The sequence below is a fragment of the Protomyctophum bolini genome (assembly GCF_963924005.1).
Source record: "Protomyctophum bolini genome assembly, chromosome: 2".
In the NCBI taxonomy this organism is placed as follows: domain Eukaryota; kingdom Metazoa; phylum Chordata; class Actinopteri; order Myctophiformes; family Myctophidae; genus Protomyctophum; species Protomyctophum bolini.
This window is the reverse complement of record NC_137863.1, coordinates 15,978,759-16,003,816: the sequence shown is the minus strand read 5'-3', so window position 1 is coordinate 16,003,816 and position 25,058 is coordinate 15,978,759. Positions and strand designations below refer to the sequence as shown.

General features: G+C 41.9%; 1 protein-coding gene across 1 annotated transcript; it reads left to right on the top strand.

Moving 5' to 3' along the window:
• Positions 1 to 1,434: 1,434 nt before the first annotated feature.
• Positions 1,435 to 25,058, top strand: LOC308335458 (uncharacterized protein). Its single transcript, XM_080792499.1, has 8 exons — positions 1,435 to 1,665; positions 13,799 to 13,912; positions 14,197 to 14,441; positions 14,844 to 14,936; positions 19,255 to 19,375; positions 19,585 to 19,637; positions 20,921 to 21,070; positions 22,441 to 25,058. Exons 1-8 carry the CDS (start codon positions 1,581 to 1,583, stop codon positions 22,627 to 22,629), a joined length of 1,050 nt encoding a protein of 349 aa, XP_080648625.1. The 5' UTR covers positions 1,435 to 1,580; the 3' UTR covers positions 22,630 to 25,058.

The window sequence follows — 25,058 nt, the reverse complement described above, 5'->3', positions numbered from 1 at the left end:
CTTGTTGTTGCTTCTTCGTTTTTTCTTTGTGTTAAAAGAGGTGGGGAAATTTTCTTTTTTCACAAGTCATTTAGCATACCTCCACCAGTGGTTCCAGATGTCAGATGTACAGTGAGCATGAGAGCAGCTAGTGAAAGAACTCAACAAAACTAAAGCAAAAACATAGATCCCCCATCGCAGTGGTTCTCAAAGTGGGGTGCAGGGACCCCCAGGTTTCAGGGGGTCTCCAGCAAAGCGAGTAAATTGAATATAAAAGCAGTTTTACCACTTTAACCCAGTTACTGTACATCGATCGGCTGTTTGAAAATAGACAATCTACAAGCTCATAATGCGTCACAATGTGATGCCTTGTGAGCTTGTAGATCTGCCATTTTCTTTTTTTAATAGAACAATTTGGAATATATCTTTTTTAACATTTTAGTAACTCAAACCTTGTATCGTCCACGGCCAAATACATGTTAATTCGGTGGTCGTTAAAACAACCTTTCGAACAGACAAGCTACCTTTTTCGATAGGATAGGATTAATACTATTATAGCATTACAGTGAATGACACTTTTGTTTCGGATAGAGAGATATTCCTTTCCACAAGCAGGCAATATCTCCTAAAGTGTCAATGTGTCACGGTCTATTGTTAATTTGTCCCCCATAATATGGGGGACAATGGTATATATAATACCTTCCTTTGTGCAATGGATTACAGCTCGTCTCCAGCGAGCACAAACTGGTTCAATGCTCGAGCATGACGTTTGCGACTGAACATGAACAATAGATTCATCATCCAATCCATTTTTATTTAGAGTTCCAAATCACAACATAGTTTTTCTCATGACACTATAGCCTAGAGCAGGTCAAGACTATTGCGGCACGTTGTGATCTATTATTATTATTTTCACTATTACATTAGTTTGTACATTATGTTTAACCTCAGATAATGACATGCCCAAAATAGGGATCAATTATTAATCAATAGTTTTATTTTAAAACATTAATTTGTTTGATTAACTGTTGCACCCATTAAATGCTTTGATCACCCAAAAATGCTTAATGTAATGTCACAATTAAACATCCTGCAAGATCTCTGTAAGCCCAGTGACAGGAAAGCTTGTGGCCATGTCAGAACACACTATTTATAAGCATCAGTGCTGTGAGGCATTTGAAGAACGCTGCATATAAAACTTTTTTCCCCTCTCTCTCCAAAAATTCATGCCAACCAGACCTTATTCTACTCTTCTCTGCTTGTGCTTTTCCCTCCTTTTGCCTTTGCTTCCTCAACAGAGGAGGGGGACTCGGGTTGGGGGGGGGTCACGGAGGCAGGGTTGTTGTAAAGCAGTGAAAGAAGGGGTGTGGGGTTGGGCTTTAGTCAGGGAGGGGAGGGGGTTGTATAAAAACTGTCAGAACACAAGTGGTGCTTTATATTCACCCCTGTCCCGCGCTCACAGGGTAAAAAGAGAGGAGGAAACCCTAAACTGCTGTGGCCCTCTAGCCCTCGCCTCTCTCTCTCCCTCTCACTTCACACACCCACTCCCAGTCTCCCACTCATTCACTCACAGCTTGCTGGACGTGTGCACTCACAGAAGAATGGCAGCATCGTTCACAAGGAGAATCAGGGAATCCTGGAAGATGATGGCTCTTGCGGTGCTTCTCATCGTTTCCCTCTTAAACGGTAGGAGAAAAAGCATGGTTTTGGTTCAGTGGTTAAAACTTTTAAGAAATCTACAGTGAAAGAGAAAGAGAAGGAGGGAGGGTCTGGAGGAGGGTACGGGTGGATGGGCGTTTGCCTCAATGTTATTTAGGGCTAAATGAAGAGGTTTAAACCTCTCTACTACCTAGAATGATGATGAACTCTATCAGTCCTAAAAACAGAACTGCAATCTATGAGCTTGGTATGGAAAACATTTTCTTTTTTTATGCTGAAAGGGAACCGTTACTTTGGTGCATAACTTGGCAAACAAAGGGATCATTTTAGGGAGAGCCTTTGCAATTTTGTGTGGACAGTGGACGCAAGGATGTTTTTAAACAAAAACTATTTTGAATGTATGAACCCATGCATGATGCTTAAACAGTCCACTGTTTTGTTTACTAAACTTATTTCACGTCAAAGGGTTCAATCAATGCTCCCCCCTTTTCTTTGTCTCCTAAAGTTCTGTTGGACCCCCACCCCCATAACAAACTTACTCTCCCTCTGCATTGGGTTAGGGGACCACCACCTTCTCTATAGCTATGTATGCAATTTCATTGACCTGATTCTCGTGATGTTCCATGGCCAGGAGATATGTGTGTATTTATATTTAGAAGGCACTAGCGTGAGTCGACAGTCAGCCTGTGAATGTGTGTGTGTGTGTGTGTGTGTGTGTGTGTGTGTGTGTGTGTGTGTGCGCGCGTGTGTGTCATGGGTGTGGATCTTGCGTGTGGTGTGGCGGGCAGACTCGCAGAGGTTGTTTATGTGGATAGGATTGTAAGAAATGTGGTGTTGTTGATAGGAAGGGGTGGGGGTTACCACAAATGAAACTATGTGTAAACAATGTTTAATGTATGTGTCATCTTAAAGTTTACATTTAAGTTTGAGTCAAAAATGTAGTTGAATATTGAGCTTACTTTGCTTGATTTATTGTCACTTTTGTCTCACAATCCCACTTTATAAGATCATCATGTTAGGACTTTTAGGAAAATAACTTTTACTTGTAGTTCAATTTGAGGATACAATGAACTCAGCCATTGTTTTTCCATTGAAATGTTTTTATTGGTCTAATAAGGTGAGGGATTTTTTCAAAAATTCATCGGTGGACCTGGACCAGAAATAATAGATACAGAGTAATATTTTGTGGTGGGAAATTAAATATCGACAATGATGCATTGCTTAATTCAAGCCTCATGTCTTGTTCATGGGATAGGCCTATGGCTCATGACATCATGGATCTGCAGGAGGACAGCTGGATCTGCTTTGGAGCCGTATGGCCGCTAATGTATTCCATAGATTTCGACTGAGTTGCAACAGAACTTTGTTCCACACTTTTGTCCACAGAGAATTGCATCATTTCTTGAGGTATATATTGCATTGTTTTACCAGACTCTGAAAGGAGAGAGAGAGAGAGAGAGAGAGAGAGAGAGAGAGAGAGAGTGAAGAGAAGATTAATAACAGAAGAAAAAATGGAGGGAAACGAATAAGACCTTTCAAGTTCAAAACGTCTTTCCACTGCAGGGTCCAGGCATTCACCTCTAAAGTTCCAGTCTGTTTGTTTTAATGTTGGATGGTCCTGTCAAACCGTGGGAGCAGGGGCTGATTTACATATACACATCATTGTACAATGGTGGAAATAGCAGATCTGCAAGTTCAAAATTTGAGCTTGCAGATCTGCTACAGTATGTTCAGCATGCTGCTGCTACACCATAGCATGAGTCAGGCATTATGTAAGCACAACACAGATAGGACTGCACTGTAATGAAGACTGAAGAGAAGTAAGTCAGAGACGTATCACAGATGTTAGCCAGTAGTGCAGCATAACGGTTACTGGAATGCAACCTGGTATGGGGTGGGCATTAGGAGTGTTGCGTTGCCAAAACTTTATGTAGAGTTCCGGTAAGAAAATGGACCTGAAGGGATGGCTAATGGCATTACACCCTTTAGTATTTATTTTCAGTGGCATTAGTAGGCTACTTCTAAGAGGGAGATTTAGCAGGAACAAGACTAGACTATCTAGTATCTTGTCTTTGTTTTTTTCAAAGTGACGAAATATATCTACCATGAGGTCACAAAATGTAATAATAAAAGTAAGATACTTTAAAAAAGCACAATGGGTAGGCTAATATACTGTTAATCAATGGTTGTTGAGTATGAAAAAGAGGAGTCCCGCACACTGTCTTCACTTACAAAACCTCGATGCAACGTTTTGGTCGCTCGGACGTTCATCAGGCATCGTTTCGCATCAATAAAAGTTCCACATTCTCCTACTCTTCTAGTTCATTGGTCCAACGCACCTGTCCCTCCGTAGATCTACAAAAGGACCCGTTTTCTTCAAAGTCAATGGTTGACAAATGTGCCATACTGTATGAAGAGGGACATACCACAGTAAACCACTTTCAATTGGGCATCTCTATTTTGGGCATGGCATCAACAGTTTTTTTTTCTTTCAAAACCTTTAAATAGCAGACAACACTCACAACATGGCACATCACATTCCTATTTTCACTGCCACGCGACAAAGTATAAAACGGAGATCAAGGGGTTAACAACATTTCTTTCTTTCATTCTTTCAAATTGCATGTATAGAATTTTGAAAAAGAAATGTACAGGCATTTTCAAGCATAGACACTAGCTCACCCGGGATGTATTTTGCTTTGCAGTGGTTTTAGGAGGCTCTGTAGTTGAGGGGAAAAATCCCTGCCTAACCTCAGTACCAGGCCCAAAGTCTGTAATTATGTGAATCATTGTTTTAGTAACATCCATTGGAGAAACAGATGTATGAAAACCTCACAGAAAAACACTTAACAACAGAACACTTGCTCTGTCTGAGAATTGAGAAGAATATAGTTCAGAATAAGGCTAGAGTAAAACAAGGCCAAGCATCAGAGTTTAATGTGCTAGACTAAAGGCACACACACACATACTTGGCTATGCGGCGCATGCGCGCACACACACACACACACACACACACACACACACACACACACACACACACACACACAGAGAGAGCCATAAATGACAATGACACATGCACTGTCCTGAGTATTAATTTTACTCTGAGAGTGCAGATGTTACCAAATGTACCCTTGTATATTTGCTTACATTTACACTGAGGATTTGAGTGTGTACGTACACATAACACAATTACGTTGGACCTCCATCTCAAAGGCCCTTCATTCACTTGTGATAATACTTTTAGCGTTCTTCTAATGAGAGGCAGGCTGCTGCTTTTCCAGAGTTCTATCTTTGAACTGTTTCCCATCTCAACACTTATGTACTGCAGTTCGTCCTTGCATTTTCCAAAACTTTCTGGCTTTGAAGGTCAACAAATTGCATATACGTAGTCTACTGGGGAAATAAAACAACTGTCAATTCTCTTTACTGATATGTTAGATGGGTTAGATAGATTTTTCCCTTGTCAGCAGAGTAGATGATACTGGATGATACTAATTCCAGTGTGATTATTTAAATCTGAAAGTGCAAATTAACCCTATACAAAATTGTCATTAACCTGCACGTGAAGCCGACTGTCACTATTCTAGGGTGAACAGTCGTCATAAATAGCCGATCTCACAACAACTTGTCGAGTTGTGACACACTGAGCTTGTAGATCAACAATTCTTGGGCAAAGAGATTGGTGTATGGGGAAAAAAGGAGGGGGCCTAGTACACAGACACCGGGGCGACGCCAGTCAAGTGTAAAAAAATAATTTGATAAAATACCTGCAGAACTTTTTGCTAACACTTCACTTAACAACCCTTTGGCTTTTCACTAAGTGCACTCCATTCCATTGTGTAAATGGTCTGTTAAAGTGCAGACATATACTCTTTTTCAATACCATCCCTAGAGGGACATGTATTTAGAAGATTCTCTCTAGACTCAGTCAGCATCCAATCTTTTAAGTGATAGAAATGTACCTCAATCTGCAACAAGATACTAGTCTAGAATAGATAGATACAGTGTAATTGGGTATACTCAACCCAGACAGTCAAAGTAAAGCGATAAAACTGTAGTGGACAGAGGGGTAGATGATATAATACTCACAATTGAAAGCAGATGTCATGTTTCCTGGCTGAGGTCCCCAGGACCATGCAGGCACTAGGTATTAAGGCTAGGGCAGCATGGCCACAGCAGCCTTGAGGGCTGGGGTTGGTTGGGCGAATCAGCACGATCATTGTACTTGGTGACACTCAATGTAGGCTAGTATACAGTAGGTATTAGGTACGTACAGTATCTACAGCAGTCACAGGGATAGGTTTGGAATCAGTTTGATGCGTGAAGTGCCCCTTCCATGCAGCCGGACTGAAACCATGAGATCCAGCAGCATTTGTTTTTTGGTTGTTGTTGCTTTTTTGGGGGAGAGGAGAGAGAAGAGAATGGGCCGTTATTGTGCTATTCATCGCTGTGACAGAGGTAGGGGGTCATGATAGTGGGGTCAGCAGTCTGCTGTTTCATAGCAGCTTGGGTTGCAGAGCATGTTTAACCTTAGGGACTGGGCTCCGATGTCACATTCCTTAGCAACCCACCATGAACTCTAACATTCAAATTCTTTGAGCCTGGCAGGACTCATGAAAACAACCACCACAGAGGCACAACACTCAAATTCCGACTTCATTGTGTTCAAAGTGGCATTTTGGATAGCACAATACCGGTATGTTACTATTCAGTTGCATAACAACAGTGCTGCAATACTAGTGTATATGACATTAATGTAATGTCAATGGACCCAACTCTGGTTCAGTGTCAACCAGAGTTTAATCTGCTGTACCATGTTATAAACAACAATAAGATTTTCCTTTGGTTTATCAGTGAGAATACAGTAAAGAACAAAACTTACATACAGTGTTTCTCTTGTCTACAGACTAATATTATTAGGTAGTGTGGTTGCCAGAGGCAACCAGACTATAGTAATTGCCCGACATTATTTATTTATTTATTTATTTTATGTTTGTTTGTTTGTTTGTTTATTCTGTATAAGCTTTTTGGGGTCCCTGTGACATCATATGGTTCAATACATCATCATCATACATTATCATTCTGTTACTTAGCGAGCTACGTGTGGTCGTGCAACCACATTTGCAATATTCCCAGAATAGTTTTTCACTGAATTCTAGTTATTATTATTATTATGAATGTATTTATTCATTTTAAGTGATTTGGCCGACTGTTTGGCGACCACCCTCTAGTATTTATTAGTCTCTCAATGTAATGACATCACTGCTGATACCTCAGCCGAGGTCATCAGAGGGATGACATGGGAGACAAGATGGCGGTGAGATGTGGTGGTTCGGGGTGAGTAATCAGGGGCTCACATGCCGGACCACCCTGTGCAGCCGTCCCACTCTCCCTGCTCGCCCTGCCTCACGGAGCTCGGCATTCACACATATCCTGTTGGAGGACATATGTGAGGAACATTCCCAACATATGTATTCCTCATACCCCCAAAAAAGTGATATATCTTGGGAGAGTTTATAGAAACTGTCTTAGTTGGATTGGAGTCCGTCACGCACACCAACGTTTGGGATGTGTATGCGTTTAGCTTTGCCGTCAGTGGGGGGGAAATGGTTCAGTCAGCGTTGCCAATTTCATTTGAAATTCTAAGATTAATGAGACAGCTACATTTGGAGATTGCGTGCCTCGCTTCGCTGTGCAAACATTGTATCATGTGGTAACCATCGCATACTGTGTGGAGCAGGGAGGCCGCTGCAATGTTTAAGGGGTTTGGGGTTTGCCATGGTGGTCCATTACACTTCACTGTGTTCCGACCCGTATTGCAAGCACAGGGATCATCCCCTTCAAAACAACTCTGACTAAAATTCTAGATAATGTGACTGTGATTATGATGAGTCATGATGTATTGGGAGAACAAAATTATTTTATTTAATATCATGACTCCATTTCATTCATAGCAGGGACACTTAACATAACGTTCAGCAAAAATACTAGTGCACAAACAGGAGGAGCCTTGGTATAGGGCCATTGGGGGTCAACTAATGGGTTTAAGTGGTTAAAAGATGGCTTTGGTGTCATAGTGTAAGTCACCTTTCCATGGCATGATTAATGATTGATTGAGGAAACTGAAATAAATGAAATAAAGTTAATAAGTTAAACAAATCTACTGTCATCGTGCATATCAAATTCAGAGGCAGCATTCGACAGGGTTCGTAGGCCAGGACTGGCCATTAAACAGAACAAGTAGTACAGCAGTCAGCAGTAGTTCCATTGACAGGAGGCCAAGTCCATTAGTTGTAACGTTCCATTCAACATGACTCAAATACATCAGGGGTAAGCAATAAGCATAGCTTTCTAGGGAAGGGAGAAGGTAACTGCATTCTGCTCTTGGCCCCTGCTATGTGGTTATACATATGACATTGTGGGAAAGGTGTGAGGGCCACATGCCAAATTTAACAGCGATAGATGGCTAGGATTAGTTGTGCGTGACTGGAAGTCAGGGAGTAGAGAGGTTTTCTTTGGGGGTGGGGGGGCATGGAACGATGGGCTTGTCCTCTTCAAAAACCCGCCACATTCCTCCATCCGGAAGTCCCAAGAGATGAGGGAGGGTTGGGGGTCGGAGCATATCCAGACCAGAGCCGTCACTCCAAGCAATCTGGTGAGAAAATCTCAGTGAATGCTGCGAAGTCAAGGCCCGATCTGTATAACATCTGGAGTCAGGGTGGCTTTGGATGCTCAAGAGCTTCATGGTACTGTATATATAGTGATAGCAGGAAAAGGAATTGGCGACTCGTACTGGGACCACCTTGATGATTGTAGTGTGTGTTTGCTGTAGGTATGTGTTGAAGTAAAGGGCGAATGATGTATGTATTAGAGGAAGGGGTGCCGTAAACCAGTGAGGAATTAGCTGTGTCTGTGGCCCCCGCAGAGACGCTGAGTGGAAGGGGCGGGCAGCCACGAGTTGAGAGGTCACCGTGTCAGGAAGTGTGTTGATGTGACTCTGCCTCACGCAGGGAGCAACAGGGCGGCTAACCCCACAGGACCCTGCTGTATCGATTGCAGCACAAGGAAGGAACTCACAGGGCCCCGACGCATAGACGAGTTATTCACACAATCACACTTTCCCTCTGCTAAACACTTTGCAATGGATTTATTCCAGGATATTAACCACTAAAATCCTGCGAGTATCATTTAGCTCTGAATGTGTACAAATGAATGTTTTTTGAGGGAGGCCCATCAAGCTTTTAGTTACTGTCCACCAGAGCCATAGAGTAAGACAGAGTTACGACATTGAGGGGGCAGAAAACAGCCCGGTCACGTGGTTCGATGTAACTCGTTTGTCACTGTAAAGCCTATAGACTCCAATGCATTCCGTAAACTTCCTGTTCAGGCCTTTGTCACTATTCGCCAATAGAAGTCTATGTAGAAGAGCCGCCATTGGACTGGCCCCATGAAGTGAACGGAGTTGTCGTAACTCTGTCTTACTCTATGGCTCTGCTGTCCACAAACTTCGTCTTAATGAGTCAGTTGTAATACAGGGCTCTGGGCCTGTCGGAACAGTTTGTTTGTGTGTAGCACTAGCACATGACTGATTGCTGGTCAGACATTAAAGCACTTACAAGCGTTTACGGCGCAGTGTTGGCAGCGTTGCTAAACAACAGCCTGTGTATGGTCATGTTTTAAGGAGATTTTGTCCTGGTTAGAGGCTTGGTAAATCTGGCAGAACTCTTTTACAAGTACACTACTGGTGCCATATGACATCATTAGCATGATGCCTGTAAAATTTTACGATATTTTTTAGTTTAAGTTACAATTTCGCCAGAACATCCAGATTAAATGTGATCACAAAAATCAGTACTGCTTGATTCCCTTGTGTATTAAAAGTACTCATCTCTTATTCTCTTATCTCTCATCATAACGACTTGGCTCACTCCCAACTACTCCTGAAAACATGAAATGCTTTGCAGTTCTCTGCCCTTTATATTTACAACACATGCTGCTCACACACTCCTCACCCCATGAATAATGTTTAAAGGGTGCAGTGGTGGAAAGTAAGCACTCAAGCGGTCATTTTACTTTACTCGAGTACAGTATTCCCTTTTTCAATTCTTTATACTTCTTTCCAAAACTGTTATTTGAAAACTTGAGTTACTAGTTACTTTGTAGACTCTGTAAAATTGTAGAATTGTTATTACAACACATACATTACCTGATTGTCTGAAATTAGCCAATCTAAATCTCCACAACACGTCGCAATATGTCACATTGAGAGCTTAGATCTGCTTCTGTCAAAAATGTTTGACAAATTTAGAAAAATGTAAGTATTTTTACTTTGGTGCTGTAAGTATATTTACAATATCTACAATACTTTTTAATACTGGACTTTTACTGGTAACAAAGCATTATGGTATGCTACTTTTACTTCAGTCAAAATGGAGTACTTCTTCAGCCACTGGTGCATGGTAACATCAGCACACCTCCGACTTTGCACTCAAACTGTATGTCACATTCATTTGTATTAGAATGATGATTTATGGTGGGTAATCTTTCCATTTTTGGATGTCATCCTGTCGTGTAGTATAAACAAAGAGACCACCCAGAAATGGATGAGGGAGTGCAGCTGTAAGTCTAGACCAGGGGTCTGGAGGGCATTGGGGGTCTAAAGACAGATACAGGAACGGTTAGGGAGTCCTTGAACTGTCACCGGTCTACTCCCACACTGAAGGCCATGTAAGTAAAACCCTGAATACCACAATAACATTGCTGGAGTGTTCCGTCTTCATGGTGAAGAATGTCCTTGGTAAAGACAAGAAGACAACCTTCCCAACGTTCCCAAGACGTAACTATGATTTTCTGGAACAAAAGACACCAGGGCCATATCAGTGTGTATAATACTTTTTCAAATCAGCCAGAATAACACATTCAAAGTTTCAAACAATTTCCTGGGGACACAAACATTATAACGGACAGCTGCCTGGACAGTTGCTAACCCATAGCATGTTCATGAGACCCCCTCCCCATTGACCCACCTGCTGTTTCAGCACTCCGGACGTTTGCGCTACACTTGTGACACCTGTTTGACATAGTGATTTAACAAAGGAAACGAGTAGCCATGTTGGACAATGACGCTACTGTACTGTGTGAACATCTGTGTCTGACATGTGAAGATCCACTAGCTAAGACCAGGGGGCTGCGAGAGAGAGGGCTCAAATCCATACATCATTCAGTATCACTTGGCAAAAAGAAATTTGCAATGCTGTTATGTAGCCTAAACATATTTTTGTGTGCATATATGACAAAGTATAAATTCGTTTTTGGACATAACATGTGTAGTGTCACAGAGCGAGGTGTCAAGCCATTTAATGAACAATGATACACTGAAACGACAGAAGAAAAAACAATTATATCATGGTTTGCCACATTCAGGGTTCATTCTACGTCAGGGTTGCTTGCTACTTTATGAGTTTTACATAAACAGTAATGCTTGTTCTTAAAACTCAGGTCTGGTCAATAATTCAAGCTTAATCAATAAAAGTAAGAAACAAGTACACAATACACACAATACAATACAGAAGCGAATATGCACAATACAATACAGACAGATATAAATCCAACATGTAATCCAAGGAAGTTGTCACATATAGCTCTTAAAGGAAAACAATCTTTTATGTGTTAATAATGTTGGTGTGTGAATTACTTATGTATTATTACCAGCTGCAAGGTACAATCAATCACAGTTAGGCTTTAACTGAACAATAATAAACCAGAATCTGGCATCCAGTAGGGAATGACACGAGGTAGAGCGAGGTAATGAGATCTGCAACATTATGAGAGTGTTTAGAGAATGAGGTAGTGTGTGTGTGTGTGTGTGTGTGTGTGTGTGTGTGTGTGTGTGTGTGTGTGTGTGTGTGTGTGTGTGTACACACGCAAAAGGGACAGAAACAGAAAGGGGTGTGAAAGAGAAATTGAACTCCTGCACTGTGTGAAAGTAGTGCTTGCTATGCATTCTGAGTTGATGTCAGGATTAGTTCTTTGTCTTTTATTCTGCACAAATCTCAGGAACAACATAAAGGTTTATTAGTTGGAGGATTTTAAGGTCTGGTGGCTTGCTATCTTTTAAATCAGACTAGATTAAAAGTGCCCTGTTAGTTATTTGGGTTAGTTAGTATACTACCCAGCTGACATATCTGACTCAGCAGCCGTCTAGACCTACAGTTTACACTACAGTATACATATGTTCATGTCCATGATGCAAAAAAAATACTGTCAGAGGTTAGAGATTAAGTGGGGCACAAGGTCAAGGGCTCCTCCACATGATGCAATGGAACTATAATGAAATATAATTATTGTAATTCCACTGGCTGCTTTAGAAAAAGTGATGTATTCAATAGCGTCATTTATCTTACACTTTGTAGCATTGGATTTAATTACAGCATTCAAACTGTTTTACAAGCGATATGGAAAACCATTACACTCACATAATGTACTCGCCTACTCCTGTACCACAGTCGGACTATTCACCCACATTGCCTAACTTTGTGTGTCCCCCAGTGCCTAACCTACAATGACGCCATCACGTCACATCAACCACAGCAGCTTTTGTATAAGCTGAGAGGCAGATAGATTGCATATCAAAGCTCAGAACTTCTTGGCATGGTCAGCCTCAGGTGTAAGAATATCTGTCATCTACTACATAGAGTTCCATTAACTCCCTGTCGCTCCCAGGCTCCCTGGGCCATGCATGGGGGACTTAATTGTTTCTCACATTAAAACAACATTGTCACTGTGTGTAAAGCAAAAAGCTCTTAGTGACACAGATTGTGACAAAATCATCTAAATCAGGGGTCCTCAACTAGAAATGTTGAAGGTCCACAAATATGGTCCAGTCTCATGCACACGCAAATAAAATTGCGGGCCACGTGCGCCCACAGGGTGGGGCTGCCCCCCTCGCCCCCCACCCCTAGAAACAACTATGCCTGTTTAGTACAGTCAAACCAAGCTATACAAACCGGGTCCCATCCCAACCAACACTGCGGTGGCAGAGTATGAAAATAATGTTTTTCACTTCAATATATTCATTCACACCTCAAAAAAATCAAATTTTGTTCATTCAACTGAATGTGTGAATGTGTCACTGCTAGTGAGCCAGTCAGCGCAACATTGTCATCATGACATGCCGGCCCATAATACACACATTCAGAGTGTTGATTGCGTTTCTCTGTATTGATCGAATACAACAGAGAATTCAACTTGCGGTTACAGTGACCTTTCTTCGTTTTTTTGTGGCTTTCGCCTTTATTTTATATGTTTTATGGAGGGACAGACAGTAGGCTGAAAGGAAATGGGGAGAGAGATGGGGGGTCATTCCCACTGAGCCACGGCCCAGGCCTTTTCTCTTTATTCTATCATTTCTCCAGGGTCCACAACGAGGTGTGCCGCGGTCCGGTCGTGGACAGCAGTCCGCCTGTTGAGGACCACTTCTAAATCATTAGGATGAGAATTGATGAAGCTATCAGACATTGGGGGACAATTCACCATTGTAATTGTGAACTATTCACCTCTTCTTTAGAGCTCAGCATACCACCAGTCCCACCGGGACAGTGGCTGAGGTCAAAGTTTTGGACGCGTGAGACTAGGACTTGAACTGCAGAGAGGATTTATTTGGTGTTTATTCCTTCGTTGAGTTATTAATTACACACAGGCCTTCAGTTCCTGGACCTACAGTAATTGATTTAAGGCTAGGCCGGGAGTAGCCTATTAGTGAGAGTCAGAGACTGCACCACCCCAGTGCAAAACATCTTGTGCTGGATCCCATCCATGGCATTTTTACAACCCCTGATTTTAAAACTCCTGATAAAAGAGGTGTGGTTTGATTGCTATCATTAAGAGTTATAGGTGGTACTAACATGTGTGTTGGACAATGGACATGTGGTGCCAGTTAGCTCAGATTTCAAAACGTAGGGTGAAATGTGAAAAATCTGGAATGAGTGAAATAAAGATTAGAATTAGATACTACGTGTGGATCAAATCATCTCTATCCAATGGGTCACCTTGTTTTCTCACCAAGCTTTGTTATACAACACCTTTCAACACTGTCTATCAATTGTGGATGACATTCGACATGCCTAATGTCTGTCAACTGTAATTTCGATTAATTCTACAGCTGGTGTCATGGCACAGGAGGAGGAAGAGGAAGTTATCACGGGGACTATAGCAGAAGTGGATACAGCTGAAGTTGTACGAGGAGACATGGTTCCAATGACAAGTGAAGCGCCTGGTAAGACTCATTAACCTGGACTGTGGACTATACAGTAGGTCATATAGACTTACTATAGATAGACTCATTAACCTGGACTAGGTCATATAGACTTACTCTAGATAGACTCATTAATCTGGACTATACAGTAGACTTACTCTAGATAGGCAAAATAGTCTGAATTGCAGTTCTGTATGCCTATAGGCTACATCATGATATGAATCTTTTCCATAACATGGACTCATGTGGTAAAATGCTTGAGCAGGAGGGCAAAATGCATCTTAACGTACTGTGAAAACCTACAGCGACGGTGGAACCACAGGGCCAAGTTTGGGACTTCCCTTCCCTGGAGTTTCTTGGCACAGCAGGTTCGCCCACAGAAGAGGCCGCTGAGGCTGAGGAGGGGGGACCTGCAGGACCTGAAGAGGCCGCTGACGACGCTGGTGATGAGGCAGTGACTAACAGCCCCATAGTCACCAAGCTTGAGTCTCAGGCGCCACCTCAGCCTGCCAGGGGTGATGGTCCTTCCAACATAGTGCCAACAACTAAGGTGAGATCTTACACTTTATGTGTTATATTGCTATTCATATATCGTTGCTGTCAGGCGGAAACCATGTATCTCCATAATTTACAGTTTTTTGGTAAATGAATGTACTTCGTCTTCATGGTACAAGAATATTGTTCAAAGGTAGCAAAAAGAGATCCACAACATCAAACAATGCGTTGCAGCATGTTGATAGTCTATTTTTGCTGTTTTTTTTAAAAACTCTTGAAAGTGAAAGTAGTTAAGTAGTGCGTCTGTGGGTTTTCTAAATATTGAACCAATGAAAAGTATTAACAAGAGCTTGTGACTAAATAATAACTATTTGAGGAACACAGGCTCTTTTTTTCCATGGAAAGTAACCTGACAGCATTCTGACTGTGCATTAACCAAAGTGGTTTCTCCCCGCAGCCTGTTCCATCGTCTGATGTCATGTGTGTCACCAAAGAAGCTGTCCAGGACAAGGATGCAGTCAGTCTCACACTCAAGGCCTCGTCCGACTGTGTAAGTTTAGAGAACATTGACCTCCTCCACACGTTTTTGTTTTGTCATGCAAGATATGGCATGACAGAGGGAAACTAGTCTGTCTCCATGCAGTCAAATTGAATCAGAGGTGTTCATAATGTCAGGGGAAGTACAAAAACAGTGGCCAAGTGAAGTGAACCTGAAGTGTAAACGATGCATATTTCTGTCTCACCCACAGACATATGCACGCACGCACGCACACGCACACACGCACACACACACACACACACACACACACACACACACACACACACACACACACACACACACACACACACACACACACACACACACACACACACACACACACACACACACACACACACACACACACACACACACACACACACACACACACACACACACACACACACACACACGAAAACAAAAACATGGCACACCCTCGTCACACACAGCTTCAACTCAACTCTGGCAAACACTTCCCTTACATTCCTGAAGTGCCTCTAAGGAAAACCCTCTAAGCAGTTTTGAGCTAAATTCAAACCAGATCAAGAGGAGAGCCTCACGTGTGAAAATGTGATCTGGGAGTTCTTGAACGAACAGTGGAGACAGTTCCCAAGGCAAAGGCTTCAATTACAGCTGGAAGTAAGAGTTTCTTTACCGTGAATGAACTCAGGCCTGCAACTGCTCCTCATTAAGAGGCACTGGTTTAGCCTATACATCTCACAACACTGTGCAGATTAAATAAAAGACTTAGGGTGCACGGCTTCCTCAGTGCCACGCTGAGGAAGCCCTGTTTGGTTGAAATGCGATCTTGCTGGTTATTTCCTCACTTTCATTACATCTCTAATGGACATCAAGGACGACAGTGAATAACATCCACCCTACTTTCCTGTGCTTCTGCTTGCCATGATGGAGGAAGTCAAGAGAATTTCTGTTGCACCTCAGTGCATGAGTGCTGTGGTGAGGGTGGGAGAGGGCAGAATATGTTGAAAGCTTTCAAGGGTGAGCTGTCTGCAGTGTTAGGCTACACAGTATACACAGTCTAGAGACATGTGGGTGCGCTTGAGTACGTACTTGTTCCGTGTGTGTGTAAAATATGAAAAGGATTCCTTAGCATCGCAGGGCAGTGACTTTGCGGTTAACAAGAATCATGGATATGTGGAGGTCTGGATGGCTGTAAGACAGAGGGGATATAGGATTCGGCAGGGCCCAGACCCAGATTTTCTTTCTCCGTTTTTGCTCAGACAGGAGTGGCTTATGGCAGCTAGGGCAGGTCCATGCTGGGCAAGACCTAAGCTGTAGCGTGCATCGCTGGAATTTGACGGAAGTAGCAGGGTTTTGGCGGACGTACCGCTCAAGGAAATGACATTGACGCTTTATAAATCTGTTTACATTCTCTGTGTATGAAACAAGTATTGTTTCGGCCCGACATTTCCGGCTATGCATTCTCTGCCTTAGGTTGTGACCAGGCTTTTCTCTTCGCAGATGAGTAAGGCTGGGACCGAGGCTAGGGCAGGTCAGGGAAGAGCAGGGGTTGCCTTCTTAGGCTATGGCTGTCAGCCAGCAGCCTGGATTTCCTCTGATCTGGGCTGATACCGCATGCAAAAGCAATGGGGAGGTAAATCTCTACAGTCCTGATGATATCTCACATCCAGCCATTTAGTGGTGGTGAGAGACTTTCTCATGGTAGATAAAAAAAGGTCCATTTGGGTTAGTGCATGGGAGCAGTAACCATACAGCTCCTAATTGCTGGTGGAGTACAGATAACATGCTAGTGATGCTACAAGAAAGTAATCTAACTTGATCATTTTACTGCCTGTTGACAGCAGCGACAGATAAAACAAATGTTAGAATTTGGTTCACTGACAATTTGGACAGGAATTCTTGTTTTCTTCACATGCACACATTTTCTGCCTAGCATTCTGGTACCGTGGCAGGCGCAGTGCAGCAGAATATTCATTTCACATATTTTTAAGAGTAAGGTAGGGTAATTAATTTTCTTTGATTAAAATAAGTGTCAAATAGCTCTATATTCTGATAGTACTCGTTGCTACAGAGTGTTTGTTCAGTAACAAGAGTCTCTCCAGCTCTTTATTAAACAGAAAATGGATTCAAGATATGACCTCAAATAGGATACAGATTAATTAGGGGAAATTGGAAGTGATTATAACACAAATAAAATTGGAACTGGAACACATTAAGCTTATAAATGGGTACTCACTCTTGATTTGGCACCTACCTGAAAATGTATTTTCTGTTCATTAAAGAGGTGGAGAGATGGGCAGACTCCTGTAATTACACAAACAAAGTGACTACTATCAGAAAACAAACAAAGAACAAAAAACATTTAAAAAAAAAAACACTTACACTACCTTTAAACTATACATAACCACAAGCAAAACCATGCAGCCCTTTTACCCCATGTCCATGCCTGTTAAATATTAGCCTAGTATTGTTCACAAAATATACAGTTTGTGTTCTTTGAATGTGTGTGTTTTGTCTGTGTGCGTTCATGCATGCATTGTATTTTATGCTTTACTGCAATCAAATGTGCCATTTGGGACAACTAAATTGTTGAACTTCAGCCAGATGTCCATTCTAGGCCTGATATCAAAGGCTCTTGTAGTTGTCAGTTCAGGCTTGTGACTCTATTTGGATCAGATTACATACGGAGGCGAGGTACACAAAGTTTATCATTTTCGGCTTGTGGAAAGGGTTAGACAAAGATTTGTAGAGACAGCGAGGGTGAAATGGAATCGTTTGTTCTGCCAATGATTGTTTGGAACTGACATATTCTTATGCAAATGATATCCGAGTCAAGTCAAGGAAAGTCAAATCAATTTCATGAAATGTTATGAGTATAGCGCAGTGGTTCTCTAGGGACCCTCAGGGTTCCTTGGCCTGGGGCGGCTCTAAATGTACCCTTACAGTCTGTAACTTTGGGCCTTATGGGGTTTAAAATGAAAGTTTGAGAACCTCTGATATAACACCAAATCACAAGTTGTCTCATGACAATTTTCATATAGAGCTGGTCAATACCACACTCTTACAGAGATCCAACAATTCCCGCATGAAAAAGCAAAACACGTGGCAAAGAATAAATCCCTGGAGCAGAACCTGTCTGTAGCTGCATGGGTAGCCATCTACCTTCAAACCATGTGTGATCCTCACGTTTTATCTTCAGGCATCTAATATATGATACATTTGACACAAGACATTATGGGGGCTGCCCATTAGTCTTTCAGTCAAGTATTCTTACATAATATAGTCCGAAAAATGTTAAGTTAGTGAGGTTAGGGTTAGGCTAGGTTATAATGTGTGCCATTGGACCAATGCTACTTCGGAACAATGAGATATGAGACTAATGTCATGGCATCCTATAGACTCAGTGACAAATGTGTACAGAATAGCTGACGACAAGGATTTATGTTTATAACTTTTGCCTTTCTGCAGGCATTGAAGCCTATGTGGTATACACCCTGGCCACTCAGATCTTTTTTTTTGATCAAAGTTTTTTTATAAATTTTTCACACATGAAAATATTATACAACATTTATACCCTCCCCCCAGAGTTCACGCTCTGAAAGAGCCACAACCCCGGTATCTTGCACCATATGAAATAAAAGGCACATACAAATATACATAGACATAATAGAATAATAGAAGTATGCAAAGAAATAATAATAATAATAATAAAAAAAAAATATATATATATATATATATAAAATAATAATAATAAGATAAAACAATTACAGTAGGGTCAGTGTAACAAGTTAAGGATTGTTGATGTCAGCCGCGTTCATCCTCTCAATGTATGTCAAAAAAGGTTGCCAAATGGTGTAAAATTTTAAGGCACCGGCGTACCCTCTTGTGGAGTAGCGAATCTTTTCCAATGTCAGATGATGTAAAACATCATTAACCCAAGATTTAAAGGTTGGTGGTATTTTCTCCTTCCATTTAAATAGTATTTGCCGCCTAGCCAAAAGAGATGCGAAGGCTATCATATTCTTGTTTTGCCGGCTAAGATGTAGATCTTGGGAAATAACTCCAAACACTGCAATAGTGGCAGAGGGTTCTATGGGCACTTCTAATACATCTGAAAATGTTTTAAATATTGATTGCCAAAATGTATTTAGCTTTGGACAAATGGCCACTCAGATCATGATTGATTGATTGATTATTTAATATCATATCCGCCGATAGCGTCTCTGCCTTAGGTTGTGACCAGACTTTTCTCTTCACAGATGAGTAAGGCTGGGACCCAGGCTATCTTGACTGTGAGAACAAAAGAATACACTGATACTCACAATGCACTGTTTCGTTCCACTTGCAGGAAGAAAGCCGTGTTAAGATTGCTAGTGTTCTTCAAGATCTGTGTGGTGAAGATTGCAAATTGGATATCTACCAGGAGGACAACACTAATGAAATAATTATCTCTGGACAATATGTTGAAGGTTAGTCCAATCAATCATACTCATTTGAGAGATAAATCATTAATAATCTAACAACTAGCTTTGTAGGATGCTTTTCCTTTCTTTTCTTTTCTTTTCTTGCATGAATGCAATGACATTTCAGCCTGTTCTAAGATCATATTTAGCTTAGACTAAATTGTGTTGCACTGCATGAACAGTAACACAATAATTTGTCTTTTCCTTAATTGCAGATGATGCTGCTGGAATGGCTGAAAGGTTCAACAATGACAACATCAAAGATATGGTAAAGTGGCAATTAAAGATAGTGATAATTAACGTCACTAAAGAATGTCGAACATTTTTCGTCTACGAACATTTTGCGTCGACGAACATTTTTCTTTAGTCTAGTTTATTTTTGTTGACAAAATATTTGTATATCATATTTAGTCATAGTTTCAGTCATCATAGCTTAGTTTTCATTTAGTTTTCGTCGGTGAAAAAAGGTAGTCGACGAACATTTTTCGTCAACGAACATTTTTCGTCAACGAACATTTTTCGTCGACGAAAAGAACACTGGTACATGTCTTGTCTTAGTAACGGGCCTATCACATGTCTTGTCTTATTGACAGGCCTATCAGATGTCTTGTCTTATTGACAGGCCTATCAGAACACTGGTACATGTCTTGTCTTATTACGAAAAATGTCAAAAATCTACAAACGCGACTCATTGTGAGCTTGTAGATCGGCAGTGTTTGGCAAAGAGATTTGGTGTAGAGGCAAAAAAAGAGCAGACCAAATACAGGAGGCAACTCATGTCCAGTTTAATTATATAGTAGGAATAGACCTACCCAAGATTCAAATTGAGTCCCCCACACAAGTGCAAATTGAATGTGTACATCTGTCTTGCACAGGCACGGAATGGCACAGAAAATCGGCCCTGGCATTTGTGGTCTTCACCGGCCCAAATACGGCCCAAAATGCTACTGTGTCTCTTATCGTTTTGGCTCAGCCCCGGCCCCATGACTGCCCAGCCCTTCTGGCATCTGCCAGAATTGCCAGACTGTCAAATCCGGGCCTGGTCTTGCACCAGACATTTATTCCTTTACGTTATTATTGTGGATGATTATTTTTTGCATGTGTAGCAGTACCCTACTAGTTTGCAAAACATATCCTAGGGGTCCGAAGTGTGAAATGCTCCTCCTGTTCAAAGACAAACATGGTCTCCCCCACAGGCTCCAAGCGGCTAAATTGACACTGTGTGACAAGCAAAAATCCCACAAACTATTCCCTCTCTCAGCTGGAATCGATTTGTTCTTCCCAGGGGGGGGGGGGGGGGGGGATAGGCTGGGGTTGAGCCTGCTTCCTCCCTGTCTCCCACCCTGGCATCTATTTGACATCAATAACACACCCTGTATTTATGCCATTGTTGGCTACTGCTCTTATTTTGACAATAGATTCTTCAACCAGTCAGCTACTTAAAAAAGAAAAATCAGCTAGTTCTGTCGAGTACCATGGTCATGCAATGAAATATTGTGTTCATTCATTTGAATGTCTATTGTAATGTTTATATATTTTATTTCTCGTCAGATTGATGTGGAAGAGGCCGTTCCTCGCTGGGGGAAGAACTCAAAGTTGGTTCTGGTGTCGTTGCTACTTACTGGCCTGATATTGGCTGCACTACTGGTGGCTGGGTATTACCTGAAGACCCACCGCAAGACTGCCAAGGGTGTCAGACTGGTGAGTTGGGATTAGTGGATTACCGATAAAACAATATTTAGCAAGAAAGGGAGGGGGGGGGGGGAATCCTTTGGGGAATGCTAATCAATCATTCTGAAGAGCAAGTCAATATGAGGGAGATTGTCACGGTCTGTCTCTGGGGTGGGGTGATGAGAGTGGTGAGGAATGGGATGAGGGAGTGGCCGAAGTGGGAATACAGACAGGGAGACTCAAACCATGACAGTAGATAGTGTTTATCTATCCATTATATCCATTATTGTTTGCAGAAATCTGCAGTCTAGCATTTAAAAAGATGTCTTACTGGGAAATGTCTGCAAAATCTGCGTTGCCAAAAATATGTAGGGGAGCTATAGCCATAAAAGCTTTTTAACTGTTGCATATGAGAGTCTCATGGCTTTTCTTTCTTATAAGACAAGACAAAAAACAGATGGTGCACACTTGATTTCGTGCATGCAGTTAAAACTCACTTGGAACAACAGGACTATGTGGTCATCAATCTTACTCAAACAAATTCTGTGTGCCTCAGCTCGGTGAGCTTGCAACTCAAATTATACACGTTTAGTTCCATACTGTATTCAATATACACATTCATCCTAATGCTAGGCAAGAACAGCATAGAGAGCAAACAAGAGTTTTTTCTTTCTTTTTTTATGCGATCATAATACAGAGGATCGTAGATTGACATACCGGTACATTTGTAGACACAACTACGCCTATATAAAATGTTATGACTGGATTTACGGTAAAGTTTGGTGAATGGTGATTATCCTTTGGTTGAGTCCTGCCTTGACTCATGCATGTGCATGCACTCAAATACCAAGCCGTCTAACTAAGTATTCTCTGCTGTTTCTACTACAGTTCAGGAGACACACATGGTTTTAGTTTCTTGCTTCTTTTTAGCTCCAGTGACAAAGCTCATGACTTCATTTTTTTAAAGAACTTTCATATGGGGCACACCCATGCGCTGGTTAGGAGAAATGCATGTGGATGCCTTCATTTGGCAATTTGTTTTTCCAAATCAGTCACTTGGAGTTTCATCACAGGTCCACCGTGCTCTTAAACAAGGTAACCTTTTATTGGATCCTTTGTCAAAATAGATAGGGTTTTTCTTAACACTAGAAGCAAACAACAACATTTGCATCCATTTGGCTATAACCCCATGAAGGAAAATAAGTATTTATCAACACCCTTCTGAGCAGTGAGCACACACAAATGGAAAACCATAAACGGTTGTGTCCTTTTTATACTAAACGTAAATGCACCGGCCGGGTACTTTCTAGATTCTTAGCTTGATCCTGCATTTGAACAGTAACATATTTGAGGAGTGATCCTGAACCCCCCTTTAACCTCAAAGACCATGTTTTCCTCAGGCGGAGTCTTTCCAGGTGGACGAAGAGAACCAGGCCAACACCCTGGTGTCTGTGGCCCCACTACCGCAGGAGCCCCTCGACAAGCCCACCGTTAATGGGGAGTCTCCACCAGAGAACGGGAACAACCCCGCACCCGCCACTAACGGGCACTCCGCCACCCAGACCCCCGTGGCTGACACTGAGATGTGAAAATCCTTTCCTCCAGTCCCCCTCCATGCCCTTCCCTTTCCCTCATCAATCAACCTCAACAACCCCATACCCCCTCCATTGCCTCAGAGATTGTCCAGACACTGTCACACATTTTAACACCGGTGGTTCTCAAACATTTTAATTTCATGGACCCCCCCCCCCATAACTCTGAGAGCGTACAAATGGAAATGGTTCCATCTGTATGCTCTCGGGGTTACAGACATGTAAGGGTCCATTTGGAACCCCCTCACGGAACCCTGCGCACCGCCATGGACCCCACTTTGAGAACCTCTGTTCTACACCAATCCACACCACGTACTCTTCCTCCCCCGTCCCTGCCTGCACCCCTTGGTTAATCATGACGACGATGAAGCTGATGTACTATATGATGACAATGTCAATAATGCCTGTAATGTGAAGACGCCTTAATTTGCTGGTGCTCTGGCTGTAGCCACGAGTCCCTGTTTGGGCTAGAGACTGGACAGCAGGGTGGCTGGCTTTGATCGATAGCGGCCACAAATGCATTTTGCGGCCACAAATGCAGTCTAGTAAAATGATTTAAAAGAAAAAAGACAAGAACAATTCACCAAAGTAGCCTAATGTCAACTTTGTGTTCATTGTGTGTGTAGCAGAGTGACTCAGAGACTCTGCCTAAAGACCAAAAGCCTAAAATAGCTCTCTCCGCCAAGGGGGTTCCCCTTTAGCCTAGTGCATAAGAGGTTTGGCTTTAATGTCGTTAACTGAGCGGGAGACTAGGGTTTGAATACCGGGCGTTACATTGTGGGTGAGTTTAGTACAGTGGCTCAGAGCCTCTGCCTGAAGACCAAAAGCCAAATATCTCCCCTCGCTCATATGGATCCCCCTTCAGGCTAGTGGATAAGACATTTGGCTTTAGTGTCCCTTCCTGCACATGGAACCGGGGTTCAAATCCCAGGTGTTACATGTGGTATAATGAAACCAATGACACCAACCTGTTAAAAAGAAAATCTATTTTGTAGTGTTAAAAGGAACGACATGTTTTAGTAATGGTTTGCGTTTGTTGCCCGACAGTTTACTTAACCTTTGGATATGACAAAGTGTGGCAATAAACAAAGTCGTAAAGGGACACAGTAGTGTTCTGAATTAAGGTGATGTTCTTCAACCGACCATATCATCATAGGAAATAATCTTATGTTGTTCTTCACATCCTTAAAAATGCCTTAGAAACATTTTTAGCACGAAAATTGCTCAATTAGGAGGCATGGCTTCACACAAGCTAATTAACTTGCAGCTAGCTGTGTCTCCATTTAATTCAAGGATGCCAACAATGTTATCTAGCTGTTGTCTATTCATCATCAAAGTGCAGAGAACAATGCCAAGCTATCATTTAAAATACTTGCCATAAACATTGAGTTGCGAGTAGGTAGCTTCAATGAGGAGATTATTACACAAATGACTGGTGCTGACATCTGAATTTTAACCAGGTTACCTGTTGTCAGTGCTTATCCATTAAAGTCCTGACACACCGAGCCCGCACTTGCAAGAACTAAGGCCTACTGAGGGTGGCTGATCGCTTGTGACTGATCAGATCGCTTGTGACTGATCAGATCGCTTGTGACTGATCAGATCGCTTGTGACTGATCAGATCGCTTGTGTCTTCCGTAAAAGTTGTACTGGAACCCACCAAAAAGACTGCGGCTGATGGTTTGCTGATAGTCAGCATGATGGCTGACTTAATTGCACAAACTGTATGTTCTACGTGAGAGGAAATAACTCTCAATTTACAATTACAATATAGTGGGCATAAAAAGACATGGCAGTATATAGTCTTTGATTGAGCACTATCAATCAAACTGCATGCTCACCACTGCTGATTCAACATGCTCAGTCGTCAGTTGAACTGCTAATGGCCAACTAGTACTGCCAACGGCATGGGAAACACTGCAAAAACTACGGATAATGGTCGGCCAGGCGGCCACAGACGCTCAAGTGTGGCTTTTTCTTGGCTGATATCGGCTTGGTGTGTCAAGGCCTTTAGGACAGGCAACCAAATGCTTAATATGTACTTTTGTGGTCGTGTTGTGATTTTTGTCATGACATTTTTATTGTACAGTTTCTTACAAATGCTGTTTTTTCTTACTGACTGTTACCACTGTGTCTTTGGGAAATGTTAAACCACAGTATTTTCATAATTGTATTTGACAAATCACAAAAACATGCTGAGAGGGTTTAAGTCCAGGTCCAACATTCTCCAGGTAACTTTGAGCTCTTCTATAAATCTTTTTATATGTTTTGTTTTGTTTTGTTTATTTTCGCTTTTACATGGATGGGTATCATGTATTTTAGCTCCTCTTGACTGGTTGTTTTCATAAGTACTGCATGTGTAAATAGCCTGCTTCCTCTGTAAGTCATACCCGTGTGTGCCTCATAAACTGTGATTGTTGACCAAA

What these genes read in the sequence shown, in the direction of transcription:
- LOC308335458 (XM_080792499.1), top strand. Translation starts at nt 1,581, where the DNA reads ATGGCAGCATCGTTCACAAGGAGAATCAGGGAATCCTGGAAGATGATG. An exon ending in ACATAGTGCCAACAACTAAG is followed by an intron (nt 14,442 to 14,843) that starts GTGAGATCTTAC and finishes TTCTCCCCGCAG; the next exon opens with CCTGTTCCATCGTCTGATGT. An exon ending in ATGACAACATCAAAGATATG is followed by an intron (nt 19,638 to 20,920) that starts GTAAAGTGGCAA and finishes ATTTCTCGTCAG; the next exon opens with ATTGATGTGGAAGAGGCCGT.